Genomic DNA, 17,671 nt, shown 5'->3' with positions numbered 1-17,671 from the left:
CAGAGCCCTGATCTTATGAGTGGCCCTTTGCTATTAAGAAAAGAGGGAATTACCATCAGTGAGGCACCAGATGCTAGCAGAGCAGAGTGCTAGGAACACATAGGCGTTGGTTTTTCCCTTTTGCTAAGCTTGATAATTCATGCGGTTACGAATTTTTTCAGGGTTGTATTTTTATGTATATAAAATGTCTGTAGTGAAGCCTTTTTAGTGCAAGGGAATCTTTCTAAAGGCACAGACGGCACTTTGGTGTCTACTCCCTGTGGAAAGTCAACTTGAATAGATTTATAAATTATGCCCCAATCTTATTATATTTATATAAACCCACCCTGCTTACTGTATCCACAAGACAAATTAGAGGAACTATATTTTATTTTGCAAGTGTGCTGGACGCTATACTCGATATGCTGCCAATTACACAAGGAATCGCCACGCTCGGCTGCGCAAGGGGAGCACCACTCTGAAGCACTGTCATTCCAAGCTCGGGGCTTTTTTTTTTTTTTTTAAAAAAAAAGCATCCTAGATTCCTGTCCTACAGGCAAAAAGACCTCTTTCATACCCAATGGTCTATTAAAAGACTTATGCCGAGAGCTCAATTCCCTCCCGATGGCGCTTAAGCCAGGCCCCCCAGACTCCAACGGCACTGAGCCATCTCCAGGGTGGGGAGGAATAAACACCCCACCTCAAAGTCGTGGGTGCCCATGAACTCACGTCAGCGACTTTTACTTGAGATGCTTCTGAACTGCTCCCGATTTTGCTTAAATGGACAAGGAGCCCCCCCGGGGTGGCAGGGCCGTGAGGCTCTCCTGAGCTCGGGCGAACCCGCGGTGGCAATACCCATTCTGGGGACATTTCTGGATCCATCCCATTTAGGTGGGATGCAGGAGCGTCAATGGGTCTATCATAATAAGCTCCCGCAGTGTACCTCAGGTAATAGAATTAGAAAATTAACATAAAGTGTTCCCTTCAGATGTACCGATTGCCCAATACTCTTTGAAGTGAAGAAAGCTTAGCGTCCATTTCACTGTTTTTTAAACATCATTAAACTAAAAATGTATTAAATGTAAACACCTCTAACATCTTTCAAACAGCGAATGAAATGCAGTTGATTAGTTCACATTTTTCAAAGGTAATTACATGGTATTTTCCATTTTTGTCACGCACAGCAGGGGCTTCAGGTACAAGATACGCAGTAAAACTCGAACGTTAGACCTAAGACTGTGCAGAGCCAGCAGCAACAACTTTGTCGGGACCAAAATAAGCCCATAATTACCAGAAGCTTGGTACGAGTGGAAGTCAACTGCCAAATTAATTGGTCCTCCGAAGCTGAGCCTGATGGGTGGGCAGTGGTCAGCACCAAACAGAGCGTTATCTCATAAAGCCAGTAAAAGTGTGCTAGAACAGGATTAAACTGAAGGGCCAGGGGTGGCAATTTCATCCACTGTCAGATGTCCAAATTTGGGGATTTCTGGATTGTTTTTTAAAGCAGTCAGTACATGCTACTTGTTGCTTTGGGTTTACCTGATAATGCGAAACAATTTTTTTTGACTATTTTCAGGGAAAAATAAAACTCAACCAAAACCAAAACCAGACGAAGGGAATCAATCGCATGTATTTTTAATAAAGGTTACATTAGAGTTTTGAACTACATACTTATACTACACCGTCAGTCCCACAGTTTGGAGCTTATTAAAGACATCTAAATCTAGAAAGAAACAGGGGGTGGGAAATCATGTAAAATCATATAAATCCTGTAGGATAGCAACGAGCTGAATGAAGTATACTTAATTTTCTCATTCACACATGAGGATGTAAAGAAGCTTGTTTGTATCTGAAGTGCAAATAAGCTTTAAATTATCTTCAGAAATTATTGAGGCTGGAGTTCCAGCTAAAGAAAAAATGGGTAAAGAAGAAAACTAGAGAAATTTAATTGTAATCAAAGGAACAGCACCTGAAGTCAATACCTAAGAAGAGATGGCAACGTGGAGACAGGTTGGATGTATTTTCCTAATACAAAACACTTGCTAACAACCTGTTCCAAAATCAAATAAACATGTAAAAGATTTCCATAAAATTCAGAGCCTTTGGAGCTCTAAAAGACTGCAGCAGCTCAGACCAAGATATGGAATGGCAAAGAAATGGGGAAAGAAATGCAAGCGGAGACCAGCTGTTTGAGACCCCTTGGTTGTTAGGAAGGATTCCTGGAAAATAAGGATGTCAAAGCAGGATAAGGAGGAATCTTGTTGTCAGGAAACTGGTGGGATTCTTAAATAGTGGGGGTTAAACCCAGCACGTGTGGAAGCAGAGTCAGGCTCTGGTACCTGGATGGTATAGGAGAGATGAGAGGAGATGGAGGCACGACAGATGCAAAATTAAAATTCCTGTCTTTACCGTGAAGTTCAACTTGGTGTGCTCAGAGATAGGAAAAGAGAGGGCAGACACAAGGAGACTTTCCAGTAAGATCAGAGAGACTGGAAAGAAAGATGATGCTTTGGAAAGACTGGAGGAGATGATGTAGTAAAATTGGAAACATCGCTACATCCCCTTTAGGTGTTTTCTTCCATTTGCTACATACTCAAGCAACCTACTACCCCTTCCCTTTTGCACGACTTTTCCTGGTTTGGTTTAGCCTAATGATTTTGTTATCATATCTCACTGGGAATTCAAAATATCTCAATTTCTTAACTTCTAAAATTTGAAGCTGTCCTAAAGAGCTTTACTTTATATCACTCTCCTCATATATGATGTCCTGGCCCGAACCAAAATATGATTGATATTTGGGTACAACGCTGATTTTCACAGTAAATGAATCCACCAAAAATCCACCTCTGAAAAATACATGATCTCCTCAAGCATTACATCGTCCTCAAGCCTAGGTCCTGTTTATTGGGTGGTTAAAATATTGAGTGATCATCCCTGCAACCCCGGGTAGGTAGACGAGGGGCACAGGGCAGGGCGAATCAGGAACACGTCTACACGGAAGTTGTTCAGTGTGTGAAAAAACAGTTACAGCCTGAAACCTACCATCATTTAAATCAAATATGCTGAAAGGGCAGTTCACTGCAGCGACCAATGTGTGACAACAGGTATTTCTAGAGTAAAACCACTGCAAGGAAGTGAAGGCCTTCCCTATATTTATGTTTAACTCAATGCAAAAAATATTGGATGTCACAGGCAGGTAAATGATCAATTTTAATTCGAACAACTGAGATATTTTCTCTGAGACAGGGCGGTCTATCCCAGCTGAAGTGAGAAACTCTGAGGCTCTTTTATTGTTTGCCTTGGCTCCATCACACTGTTGCAAATGTCTCTTCCCATTACTCACCGACATACAAGCAAAATCCATTTGTTTTCATTATCCAGGCGTTATACATTAACTTCCCACCTACTGTATTGCAAAGGAAAACAACTCAGATCCCGCCAGCTTTCAGTGCGCCGAATTTCATCGAGAAACAGATTAGCTCACGTCGTGACATCATACAGACTGAGCACACAGCCAACGTTCACCGCTGCACCTCCCCTTTCAACCAGGCAATATACCCAGCACACAAGCCAGGGGCTGGCCATAAGCTCTTAACATGTAACTTTGTCTCAAATTATCTGGTTGCTTCAATAGCAGCTAAAATATTTTTTTAAAACCTGGTTGAAATTTCTGGTGCATTTTGCAGATCTTGTTCATCTTACGGGGGGCGAGCAGAATGCCGTGGGGAACCAAAGGCGCGGCAGTCTGCCCATCCCGGCTTCAGGTGCCCTTGTAAGAAAATCACACAGCCCCACTGGAACTGGGCCCCTTAGAAACAATAGTTTCTGATTTACCGGATTTTAGTTTGTTACTGAATTAAAAAAAATGCATTACCTTCTTCCTTTCTTTTCTTCGCTTCTTCTTCGCTTCTCTCTTTAGCCTTTAATGCTTCATCTGCTTTAGCTTAAAAAAAAAGGAATACAACAAATGTTATAATTAGTTTATTTATCTTGCCAATCAACATATCCTGGGGTTTGAACCCAACTTCAGACTCCTTTTTGTAGGTCCCATGGCGATGCTGGTGTGCGTGAAAGAACAGAATTTGGTTCTTAATGTACTTTCTTTAAAGATATTACTAGAGGTAGGACAACAGCTTAAATGGTGAAAACTGGCATGCAGTATCAGTTCAATACAATTCTCTGCATTCATTTGCTTGTTAAGTAAAACTTTTGAGAGGTTTTTTTTCCTTAAACACAAATCTCCCCACCCTACTTGCCCCCAAACTGAACTAGAAGGAAACAAATGCAGTGCATTTAAAAAAAGATTTGCTACCATAGTGAGTAATCCATAAGAACTCTTTGGAGGATAAAGCAGAAACGAAACACTATTTTCAGGGATGCGGAGTTGCAGATAGCATTTAAAATCAGAGTCAACTACCTATTACTTAGTATTAAGTTAGGTAGTATACAATTTTCACTGCAAATCACAGCAGCAGTACTTTATTCACGTTATGATAGTGTTCTTTAAAAAGAATCTTTTTCCCTCTAGAAGCCTCTTCCCTTATTACTTAATTATCTACTAGTTGCTCAACTGCAGGGGTTTTCAAACACTTTACTACAGATGTTAAAGAAGATTAAAAATATACAGCACAGTAACAAGGGACTATCAATATACTCTGTAAATTAATTAAATTTCTGTTCTAGCACATCATTTATTCCAAAGCATTAATGTCTCAAAGGAGCCATTCTCTTTTATTGCCATCTCACTGCCTGATGAGTGAACTAAGTGAGAATAAGTCTCTAATAGCATTATACTTGATGAAATATTAAGTTTTAAAAAGTATCACCATGTCAAAAGGAAAAGAACCAAAAAGAAACAGAATTTAGAATTTAAACCAGGCCTTCGTATGTAATAAAATCACCGTAAACTGTGGCACAAATAGCAAAGGCTCATTCGGTTTTGCAAATAATTAGTCCTACCACCTACTGAATCAACCAATAATTTATGAAAACAAAATCCAGTTCAGGAGTGGGGTGTGAAGGGGTCTTTCCGACTCCGGTGTCTTCTTACAGCCAGTAGCTACACCTTCTTAAAATATACAGCTCAAAGAGCAGTGTTACAAAATGAGAGAAGTAATTACATAGACATCTGTTCCCGTTTACATGCTTTTATACATATTTAGACTACACTTAAAGTCATGAAATATTAAAACTTTTCTGCCAGTGAAGATCATTACAAGATTCTATTAAATTAGATAATAAAAACAAACTGCTAGTCATTCTAAAGTCTTCTACTTCATTTACACTTTATTCTCTCTGGTAAAAGGACAAGGATAATAGAAATTCCATTTAAATTCAATTTTGGTTATATGTGTAATTGTAGATATACCCCTTGAGTCATGTAAAATGCTCAGCTTATGTTTCTTTCAAATTATCCCGCTCAGATTCACATTCTACTCCTTACAACTGTCTTCAATATGTATTAGCAGAGCTCATTAGGCTGAAATTTAATAATGCAAACATCAGGTGGATTTCAAGAACCTCCATTATCAACACAAGATGGATTGCTTATATAGCTCTTGGGCCAACTGGGCACAATTTAGATTCAATAAACTACCATGCCTAAATTTGATTTATCTATTCCACTATGCTACTTTGTTTTTTCTCACCGATTTGTTGCTGCACAGGAACAATTCATTGGATATCTCAATGGTTATTCAAGGCAAAAAAATATTAAAACAGAGAGGAAAGATGTTGCCTGTGTGTGCCTAAATTTCTATTTTGTATTTGTTAACTTTAAATTGCTGATTTCCAGGCCTTGTAACTATAGTTAAAATTTCTGCTAGCTGAAACTGAGTTGTCCTTTCAAGTTCTGGATAATTATATGGACAATGTAGCAATTTAGGAAGTATCATGAGGACAATTCTCTACACAAAATTTCTCATTAACAGCAATTTAACTTACCCCATAAGTCTACAGAGCTGTCAGTCTCTGAGGTTATAGGGCACCGTCCGTTATGACCAACAGAAGTCACTGAGGCCATGTGTTGCTTTAAGAATTTAATGCTAACAATTCTCTTAAAGTATTTTGAATTCTCCGTCATTATTCACTGGCAAAGTGTTATTAAAACCTGGGATTTGGTTTGATCAAATCGAGTTGTGATTAAACAACGTTAACAGATCCTTACATGTTCCAAGGGTAATACACCCTCACTGTTCTGAGGATCACTATGCCCTTACCCCGTTTTTCAGGGTGTGCAAGAACACATGCTGGCCACTTCCACTCTGAAGCACTTAAAAGCCCTGATATTCGGAAGAGAAATCCGCTTTCCTACAATGCACCTTCCTTAAGCTGGAGGAGGACAGACAGCTGCTTATTACCCCCAGCAGATCAAAGAAGTCACTTCAGCAAAAGTCTGGTTTTAATTGATCCAGGTAGTTGGAGTGCTGAGATTGCTCCTGAAACTGGGCTTCCTGCATGGATAAACAGCTAGCATGACATAAGCCTGACTGCTTACAAAGCTTTCTAAAATATAAAATAAATAAATAAAGAGGTGCTCGAGCTTGCAGCATTTAAGAGCTCATCCAACCCCAGATAAAATTACAATTCTATTGATTTTTTTTTTTTTTCTCTGAAGGATGGGAAAATGACACATGGAAGATGGTTGAGATGTTTACCTACACTAAAATAATGAAGTTGTGAAACGCAGATATTTGCTGGTAGCTAGTGGTCTATTAATACAGGTATAACAGGAGGAAAGAGAATTTTAGCCATTTCCAGGTGTCTCCTACAGAAGTACTTGTTCCAGCCCGGCCGGGATCAGCGGCTCGTTGTGCTGGATGCAGCACAAAGGAAGAAGAAATAAATCCTAGCTCTGCAGTAAGAATAAACTATTAGCAAAGAGTATGGACATGCTACTCAGACGAATAAACACGATGAAGAAGCGGAACTATACTGCTAAGTTACAACAAAGGCACTAACGTTTAATTAAAACCAAGCTACCTTAAGTACATTATCTGTTATTAAAAAAAAAAAAATCCCAAACTAAACCCAAAACACCCTTGATGTTTCCAGACACATTAATATCCTATATCTGAATATGCTAATGTGTTTTGAAACTCAGACTAGCTCTTTGAGCAGCTTCATTACACCTCGACGACCAGCCCAAGCTGGCAAACCCACGGGGCATCACAGCCCTTTCTGAAGGAGCGGAGGCAACTGGGTTTGGGTTCTGGGGGGCAGAGGAGGCTGCAGAGAGATCCCTAATGGAAATGCAGGTTGCCTGCCAGGCCTGTAGCTTCGGTTCCTGTTGTATTACAATTATTATGTACAGATCAACAACTGCAGATCAATGAACGGTAGGTAATTCCCCAGGGCCACGACTGGAGGGATGAACCAGGCCCACTCCTTTGCCTTGCTTTAACCCGTTCAATGCAGAGCTGCAATGTCAGCTGATCTTTGGGTTACGTTCAAAAGTGGGAAGAAACAAAAGCAAAAGAAAGGAAAAAGGAAAGAAAAAGGAGAAAAGTGGATGATTTTGTACACTTTCCATTTTGGGCAACGGAGAGGGTAGGTGTTTTCATGTCTCCTTGATACTATCTACAGGCTGACTCTAAAATTTAGGAAATCATAGGATCACAGACTGGTTTGGGTGGGAAGGGACCTTAAAGCCCCCCCAGTGCCCCCCCCTGCCCCGGGCAGGGCCCCCTTCCCCCAGCCCAGGGGGCTCCCAGCCCCGTCCAACCTGGCCTTGAACCCTTCCAGGGAGGGGGCAGCCACAGCTGCTCTGGGCACCCTGGGCCAGCGCCTCACCCCCCACACAGGGAACAATTTCTGCCTTAGATCTCATCTAAATCTGCCCTTTTTCAGTGCAAAACCGTCCCCCCTTGTCCCATCCCCACCCCCTGACCCAGAGTCCCTCCCCACCTCTCCTGTCCCCCCTTTAAGCCCTGGGAGGCCGCTCGAAGGGCTCCCCGGAGCCTTCTCTTCTCCAGGCTGAACCCCCCCAACTCTCTCAGCCCGGCCTCCCAGGGGAGCTGCTCCAGCCCCCCCAGTATCTCCGTGGCCTCCTCTGGCCCCGCTCGAGCAGCTCCGTGTCCTTCTGCTGTTGGGGGCCCCCGAGCTGGCCCCAGCACTGCAGGGGGGTCTCCCCAGAGCGGAGCAGAGGGGGAGAATCCCCTCCCTGGCCCTGCTGCCCCCCCTGCTCTGGCTGCAGCCCAGGGCACGGGTGGGTTCTGGGCTGCGAGCGCACGGGGCTGGGTCATATTTAGCTTATTTGACATTTAACAGTTACACTACTACTTGGTGCCTTCTCTCTTCCAAACAACCATCTTATGGCATTATCTAATTTGTGTGCTTCATTCAAAGCCTGCCGAAATGAACCACAATTCTCTCATAAATATTTCACTCCACAGTTTGCATAAATAGTCATACAAATAGTCACACTGATAACTGATAATGAGAAAACAAAAATACCCTACGTGGTGCAGCACTTTATTATAGTGACAGCATGGGAGACTCCTGGATGCCCAGGAAGCATCAGGGAATCCACAGAAGATCCTGACGTTCAATTACAGTTTTGTTGTCTAATATCAAGTTCCACTGCACCATACGTGGCTTTGAAGAAGCGCCTTGTTCAGCCAACTAAGATTAGGTCATCCCCAGAAACCATAGATACATTAAAGCCTGAGAAAAATTTGTCTAATCAAAAGCCCTTGGTACCATGATTAAAGAAAAAGGATGGTCACCAATGAGCCTGAAAATTTTCAAGGTGGAGCGAAAAACCTTTATGAAGAGGAGCAAAAGTACTTTTTCTACCCCCTTTTCAAAATGGAAACAATCATGCTTGTACAACAAAAATGGGATAAATCATTTTAAAAGGTCCAGCTTAATGACACTGCACAAAGGAAAAACCAAAATACCAGTGGCGAAATGCAAATGAATGTATTAACAATTTGAACAAGTTCCCAAGTGCAATACACACGTACCTTCAACCAAACTCTTAAATCCTAACAACATGCTTGGGTTTCCTTCCACCCGCCGCAGGCAGTACTCTCTAAAGAATTCCAGAATGACCACTTTCAAAGAGTTTTAACTCAACCAACTTCCAGCCGCTGTCATGCCCCAACACTACAGCTTGAAGCATGGGCAGGATGCCTCGAGCCACCACAGACACAACTGCACCAACTTTACACTGCCCGTTTCACCAGGGTAGAAAGACAAATGTGTTACTAGATGAACCGTTAGTGTGGAAATGGTCATCATTGTCCCAGCATTGCACCATGTGTATTTGAAATGGTGACATGCGTATTTCAAGGGGCAGACCGGTCAGGTTGGTAACCTTAAGAGGGTTTTGGCTATTTTGAACTCCTCAAGTTCAGCCAAAGCAATGAGGACCTGGTAGGGGGTGGTACTGGAGCATCTCATCTGCAGTGTGTGGTGCCTCAGGATGGCCTTTCACCACGAGCAAACAGGTACAGCGACCTGCTCACGTGGTGGGAGAGCCCAGCGTGGCATGGGCGTTGGGAACGGAGAGTAGATCTTCCCTCTATGGGAACGGAGTAGGTCTTCCCTCTATGGGAATGGAGTAGGTCTTCCCTCTATGGGAACAGAGTAGGTCTTCCTTCTATGGGAATGGAGTAGGTCTTTCTTCTATGGGAATGGAGTAGATCTTCCTTCTATGGGAATGGAGTAGATCTTCCTTCTATAGGAATGGAGTAGATCTTCCCTCTATGGGAATGGAGTAGATCTTCCCTCTATGGGAATGGAGTAGATCTTCCCTCTATGGGAACGGAATAGATCTTCCCTCTATGGGAACAGAGTAGGTCTTCCCTCTATGGGAACAGAGTAGGTCTTCCTTCTATGGGAATGGAGTAGGTCTTTCTTCTATGGGAATGGAGTAGATCTTCCTTCTATGGGAATGGAGTAGATCTTCCTTCTATGGGAACGGAGTAGATCTTCCCTCTATGGGAATGGAGTAGATCTTCCTTCTATGGGAATGGAGTAGATCTTCCCTCTATGAAGAACGGTAAGGTAACATACGCTCATGCTTGCTTGTGCTGCATCCTTGAGCCCAGCAAGAGAGCAAGGTGAAGGTAGTTCAGGTATCACAATGCCCTGGATGCAAGCGGTAACTACAAGAAACAAATGAATGTCACTGAGGAGATGCATCACGCAGACGTGGGAAGGAGGAGGCAGAAGCAGGCAGGCGCCTGAGCAGCCCCGTGGTTTCAGAACCAAGTATTTCAACCCCTATTTTCACAAGGTTTCGCAGGAGAGTTCTGTCAGAATCCCTAAAAACACTGTTGAAACAATGGTCTGTATCGAGGAAATAGTTTAAACAGTCAAAATTACAGTGTGTGCAATCATGCCTTCAAGTTTTTTCTTTGCCTAATGCTACACAGTGAAATGAAAAAACTGCTAAAATGTCTTAAAACACATTGCTCATTATTGGACAAAAAGTACTGTTTTAACTATACTGTTAAACTATAACTGGTTAATTCTACTAACAATACATTTTCTTTGCTGGTCACTTAGCCCAGCTAATACTTTTAACTTTCTAATCAGTTCACAAGGCACTAGGAGCCAATGGCCACCTTTAGCTTACCATGAAGATATACAAAAACACGCTGCAAAAATCAATAGATTTTGTATTAAAACATGCTGTCTTACTGCATGACATTACGCTAACAGGAAATGTTGGAACAATCTCTTTGGAGACTACATCTGATAGAACAAAAAAAGCAGCTTTTCTAGGAGAAAAAAAAAAAAAGAGAGAGAAAACAAATGGTCTTCACAAATAAATCATCTTCTAAATAGCATAAATGATGTGCATCAGCCCATCTCTGCTTGAGAGACAGTAAAACTAGTAGTTTTCAATGCTTTTGTAAAGACTCAATGCATGGATACCATCGTCACCGCTCCACTTAGTTCTATAAGAAACATCTCTCCCAAGCCACAGAGACAAGACAAAGTCCTCTAGCATACGCATAAAATTATTAAATATGAGAAAAATGGAAAATTAGCAGCAAAAATGACCTTTAATTTAAAAACGCAGCAGTTTCTTGTCATGTATTTGGCAGTGCAGCGAGAGATTACGATTTTCCCCAGGCTTTCACTACCAACTCCTCATCTGTAAGCAACCGCAGTGTTCACCTGCGTTAATATTTTTGGACACGTGAACAAAGACCCGTTCACTCCTTGCGGGTATCGCTTCCCAAGTCGCTGGGCTCCACGGCCCCGCGGCCTCTGCGCCTGGGCGCCAAGTGCCTTGTGCTTTGGTGGCCACGCTTCGATTTTGGCAGACGCCACACCCTACGCTCTACGTGAGTAAGATTGCTCGGGACCAAGCTACGGCGCCGGCGTAGGACGCTGCATGGCGGTTCAGCGGCTCCGTCGGTGACCGCCGGTGCTCCCACGCTCCCGTGGAGCCGGGCTGAACCCCCGGGGTGGTGGAAGGGCTCGGGGTTTGCAAAGCACGGAGCCTTTCCCCCGATGGATGGGCAAGGCGGAGCGATGCTTTCATCCCCAGCAACCTCGCACTGCGCCAAGGGAAAATAGTTACGCGAGCAAAGGCGCTCGTTAAAAGGAAGCAGAGGAATATGAATTGTTTCGAGATAGAAAGAGGGCAGGTGCCGGTTTGGGGGTGCAAAGGGCATTTCGGAAAGAAGAGCCCCCACAGCACAGCCCTCTCCCACCGCCGCGGGAGAAGCGGGGAAGAGCTCCAGCCCCGTGCTGGGATGCTGTTCATTTTACCAGTAAAACAAAACAAAAAAGGGGAATGGCAGAACACCTGTCAACTGCAAGTCGTTTGGAAAAAAAAAAAAAAAAAAAAAGTTTCGGTATAATTGTGGACTTTCCAACTCTTCAAAGTTAAAAATACAGGCTATGCATTTCAAGATGTGTTTGGGGAAAAGAAAGCAGACAAACTCAAAAAACACATACGGACATCGCATCTAAAATGTAGCTGAGCCATCCACAATGCTAATCAGAAGGACTTAACCATTTTTTTTAAACACAAACATTTTTGCACTGATAAAATATTCATTTAGCTCACATATAGAAATACAAGTATAGCCCATCATTAATTTACAAGGCCTTATTTAATTTACATGCTATTTTTCTCTAGTATATTAAATTTATCAAGGCTTGTGGAAATCCTCTGCTGAATATTCATATACTGACATGTAAAGTTATCTATTATACATCCGAAAAATTCCAGCACAAATTCAAAACAACTGCTTTCTCAGATATTTCCTCAGACAGGAACAGAAGGAGCAGAGTCCAATAGCTGTTAGTTCAAAACCAGAAGTGACAACACCACACGCATTTTTATTGTACCCGATTTATGCCATTTTTCTACATTTCTGTCTTTTTTGTCCGCACTAAAATAACATTTCCCCAGAATTGAAATAGCACGGACATTCGGGTGGCCACTTGTCTAGTTCACCCATGGATAGGGGTCCCCTTGCCCTGCCACGATGGCTTCATTAGCCCTGTCTGCTCTAATTACATGGCAGCTGAATAATACGTTACGATACTCAGCCATGAGAAATTCCTGCCATTGCTGCCCAAAGTATTACACGTAATTTAATTCTGCCACTGAGTGTAATTGCAGATCCTGGAGGTGCCCGAGCGTGGCGGTGGGTGCAGGACCCCAGCTCTGCGGGTCGTGGTTACAAATTCCCCAAATCTGTGTATTTTAAGCTTCTCCGCCCTCCCCGGGGAGACCGCCCAGCACCGCGTTTGGCCGGGAGAAGTTATCCCACCAATTCCTCCTGGCGTAGGGGCATGCTGCATGTTATTTTTCACCTCTTCAGCACCATTCCTGCTCAATTCCCTTCCCATCATGATTTTGGAAAGTATTTCCTTACTTGGGTGCAACGTCTCCCGCTACGGTGCAGCTAGTAAGCGTCTGTCTGCTAGCAGCCATGTGGGTTTTCCAGAATATTAAACATATTTTTGGTAGAAGATCTATGCGGTAACATGGAATAAAAAAATCAAAAAACACAAGCAAAACACAAATGTGTTCTTGCTCTTGTCCTTACATGGGGTATAACCAATATATTTGGAAAGGTAAATCCTTTAACGCCAACCAGGCAATTTTTCACTAGCTTCTTTTTTTTTAATTGTTACCACTTTCAAAATGCGGTTTGTGGCTGGATATAAATGACACAGAGTGATGAGAAAGTATAGCATAAAAGAGAGAATATCTGAAATCATGAAAACCTGCATACCTCAAAATAGCAGAAGTTATTCTTAAGTCAAAATGGGTTAAATATTAAACAAACTTCTCTAGAGGGAGGGGAGCACGTACATCCTTGCCCAGAATATTAACATGCTGGTCAGAAATCTGTAAGGAAAAAATACGCTGAAAAGAGACAAGGGGTGTTGGGAAGCAAAAGGTAGGAACTGACAGATAAAATTCAGTACCGGCAAGCGGGGCCGACCTCCCCAAAGACTTTCCATCCATATCCCGGTTACTGCCTACTGTATTAAGACTGCCTTTCTCATCACTTAATGCTTATTTTCATCACTTTGCTTAAAATATTGATAATCAATTAGGGCTACGTCTGTTTTGCCACAGAATCTGTGTCACAGTCTATCAGACTGTCAGGGCCAATTCAATCCTCATTCAAAGTTAATTTTTTCTTCATAAATCTGCCTTTGGAGGAGTCATTAGGCGCAGAAGATAGCCCGAGGTGCAATCACCTATTCTCTTTCATTAGCGGCAGGCAGGGAAGGTGAGGGAGATTATTAGAACTTTGGAATGATCACAAAGCAGCGTGCTGCCTGTCAGATCCCCCCAACATTTAATTCATCTCGCCAACTCGCCGGCGCGCGCTGCCAATAGTTTTAAATGGACATTATTCATGAACATCTGTGACATGCTGAATATTCTGAAGCGGGAATGATGAAAAAGCGGTGCCCCCCTTTGACTTGAAAATTAATTCTATGGTCAAAACAATTAGGAATATAACAAACATGTTTTGTGATGTTATTTCTAGTCCTCCAAGATATTCCACTTAAAAAGCTATTATTTCAGAAATATAGGTATTTAAACATCAATGTGTACACCCTAGACGGGCTAGCACAGTATTTTATGGTACTGAAGAATGATCTGCATTGCCTTTACTATGGAAAAAACAAGTTGTTGGGTTGGGGTTTTTCAAGCAATCACAGAATTAGCTAGCTTCACTATCTGGTTTGTTGATATGTTTCTAAAATGTAGCCAAATGAGATGACACATTGGATTTTAATACGATGCCATATTAAATTACAGCACGCTTTACTCATGGTGGACAGTCAGTTGCAGTGTGTGAAACAAATTTCCAAAATCAAATATATTTACTGACGCTTCTCTTGTTAAAATGAGCACGCTATGGCCATTATAGCATTTTTAAGGTAAGAATGGCAGAAATGCTGGTACAAGAGACTGGCATCCACAGAAATTAAATAAAAAGCTTGCAGTCCCTACGCAGTATCACTTAATACATCTAAGGGCTTTAAGATGTAGATACTTTAAGGAAAAGTAATTTACATCTAATGAAATAACATCAGGTAGTTCCTTGAATTTCACTGTGGAAGTCAAAAGAATAGTAATTTACATTTTTTTCTGTTACTACTACGAAAACGGTGTTATCGTTAGCAAAATTCTCACAGCCCCCCACCATTCTCCTCCCACAATATTCTCATTTTCTGACTGAAAAATTAAGGGCCAGATCCTTAGCGAATTCAAGCTGGCACAATTCCACTGACTTCAATAGAGCTAAGCAAATTTACTCCAGCTGAGGATCTGGCACTAAATATTTATAATAATAATAATAAAGAAGACTTAATCAGCAGATCTTGGCTAGGTACATTCATCTATTATTTAGTGCATTTCTAATTTCTTTCTTTCTTTCTCACATGCTATTTCCCACACACACAACTGATAAAAAATTCAACTGAAATATGTTTTAACACCAAGGATTAATTGGCTTAAATTGCTTCTGTGGCTCCTGACTCATTGCAGTGGATGCTATTAAATATTGCAAAGATTTGCTTCCATCTCAGAAAAGGCTGTACATTACCAGCTTCGACATCTTGTAGTCAACTAATGTTTCACCTAAGACCTACACCTCCCAAACCTCAGCCGAGCTCAGGAAAGTAGCATAATTGGATGCAACTCTTGTCTTACCTGATATTTAGTCTTGGAGAGAAAATTATTTCTTAGAATAATTCAATAATTTCAATGGAAATTTTTAAATAGCACCTTCTACCTGAGTTACATTCTTTTGGGGGAAAGAAGAGCTCGGGAAAGGAAAAGGGTGGCCCGGAGTTAAACATTCCCCTAATCTATTGAGCTCAAAAAGGCAGTAACATCTGGGAGAGGAAAAATAAATTCCAGATATAAAAATTAATGGAGTAAAGGATGATTCTTTGCTATCCCTCAGGAATATTTTCAGCTCAACTAGAAAACTGAGAAGTGATCAATATGAAAAACTCCAACTTTGATTCAACTTATTTAAATCGTTCTTAAACCAGTATTTGTAATGGATTTGCTTCTTCCCCCCTCGCACACCACGGATGGAGAAATGAGAGAACAACGGAGGGTCTCCTACAGAAACAGCTGTAACGGAGCTGTCGAGCAGGTGAAAGGAGGGATACTTTTGTGTAACTTATCCTTTGGTGAGATGCAAAATTGTTTGAATTTCTGCTCTCTGGCCATTACTGCTGCACAGGGAATTCTCCCACCTGTGTGCCAGCTCAAGGGGCCGCAGGGTGCTCTCCTCCTGCTCCCAGCCACGGGAGCCTGTGCCACCCCTGCACCACAGGGAGGAGGAGGAGGAGGAGGAGGAGGAGGAGGAGGAGGAGGAGGAGGAGGAGGAGGAGGAGGAGGAGGAGGAGGAGGAGGAGGAGGAGGAGGAGGAGGAGGAGGAGGAGGAGGAGGAGGAGGAGGAGGAGGAGGAGGAGGAGGAGGAGGAGAGGAGGAGGACTGTCCCTTTGCTGGGGTACCAGTGAGCCTTCTTCCTGAGAAACAGGAGCCTGAGCCCAGAGGGGGAGAAACGTGGAGCTGCAAACACCACAGTGGGAACGGGGTGAGGGCTCCGAAAGCACCTTGGCCTTCCTCCACCCTAATTACAGCTTATGCAGCCAAATTACATTTATAATGAAATGGCAGCTTTTAGCCAATCCATAAATTTACATTTTCCCTTTTTTTTTTTTTTTTTTTTTTTTTCCCCCTTTCCAGCCAGGTTGGAGGGTGCAGTTTTAGCAACTTCACATCCCCACAGCAGCAGAGCACTGCTGCTCTAGTGAGCTACAGGTCTTTCATCAGAGGCTTTATGCAATCAGCATGTCTAATTGATGATAATTTCTATCTCTTAGAAGGAGGAAAAATACTTTTATGAATGCATTTTCTAACAATCATCATGTGAAATGCAACCTGCAGGATGTGTAGCAGTACTGGGGCTGAGGTCTGCTATTGTTCTTACTGCTATTTGGATTTTGGCAGGGGCAGACCGGATCCTTAGGGCCTTCTTTCGAACATGCAGGAATCTCACGAAAAAATATTTCTAATAATATAATAATTCCAATAATTCATTTTAATAAAAATATTGGCCGCAGATATGAGGAAGGTGTAAATTACTAAGGTGACACCTGATCAAACCTTAGTCAGAAGTGAGACCAGTACAAATTATAAGCTACAAAGAAGAAAAATCCATAAAAATAGAAAAAAAAATAATTTCAAAGTGTGAGAGCTCATATGCTCTCAATCTGATTGAAAGCCACCCTTGGAAATGCCCACCATTTGTTCACATATGTCAGTCTCAGAAAGGGGGTGATTGCTTCCAGAATGGATGTGGTCTAGTCCCAAGGAAATTCGCATTTTTGGGAAAAGCACAGGAAGAATCTCCAAGCCTCAGAGAAGTTCCCAACATAGCAGCGAAAGCTGCTTCACAACAAGTAAACCGTAATGGCAACGGTGTAGTCCTAAAATTTGATATTAGAGTACAATCAAATATTAAGAGAAGAAAAAGGGTGGCATGATGGGTCGGCTCCGGCAGGCGGGAGCACCGGGGAGGAGACCTCTGGGCTGATCTTAGGGGCTGACTCTCATCTCCCCTCCTGCCCTCCTCTCTTCTTTTTAAAAACATTTTTATTTCTTTCGGAAACCATGGTGGGAAACTGGGAATGTGAGTACCATACTGATGATTTCATTTGATGCTTGTCAGGCAAAATTAAATTCGGAGGCTACAATATCATAACAGGTTTGCATTTCAAGTTATGGTCTCTTAAATTCAACTGCACTTATAGAATGGAATATAAAGGAGCTATCTGAAAAAGAAACCAACGTGTTTCAAGGGACATGTGCTCTTGTGAAAATAATATTTTTGTATTATGCGTATTACCAAATAAACTAATGCCTGTTATTTGGATGAGAACTTTGACAGCATATGTAAAAATGCTGAAGAACAGTCTCAGCCTTGTTGATAAGAAGGTGGTTCTTTATGAAAACTCATGGAAAACTGTGAGCTTGTTACCTCACAGAAGAAATAAAAAATGAAAGATAAACAGACCGCTTTTTTTTTTTTTTTTTAAGTATAGGGTAGATGAAAATCTTAATTTTAGAAGGGCAAGAACTTATTTTCTGTAATAAAACTCAAGCCAAATGAGTGAGAAACATGAAAACTATAATACTAATTAAAAATGTCTGTGGAACATACACATA

The 17,671-nt window shown here is 42.0% G+C and overlaps 1 protein-coding gene across 3 annotated transcripts in view; it reads right to left on the bottom strand.

Annotated features, from left to right (window-relative positions):
• RSRC1 (arginine and serine rich coiled-coil 1) overlaps positions 1 to 17,671 on the bottom strand; it is a 171,037-nt gene that overhangs the window by 29,292 nt on the left and 124,074 nt on the right. For all 3 annotated transcript variants that reach the window (XM_042793813.1, XM_042793800.1, XM_033000092.2), the window contains one exon: positions 3,854 to 3,922. In XM_042793813.1, coding sequence (XP_042649747.1) covers positions 3,854 to 3,922 — 69 coding nt within the window. The remainder of the gene's footprint in view (positions 1 to 3,853; positions 3,923 to 17,671) is intronic.

This window comes from Tyto alba, unplaced genomic scaffold, assembly GCF_018691265.1.
Source record: "Tyto alba isolate M040663 unplaced genomic scaffold, T.alba_DEE_v4.0 Super-Scaffold_10, whole genome shotgun sequence".
In the NCBI taxonomy this organism is placed as follows: Eukaryota; Metazoa; Chordata; class Aves; order Strigiformes; family Tytonidae; genus Tyto; species Tyto alba.
The sequence above is the reverse complement of the archived record's forward strand: the minus strand, read 5'-3'. Positions and strand labels throughout refer to the sequence as shown.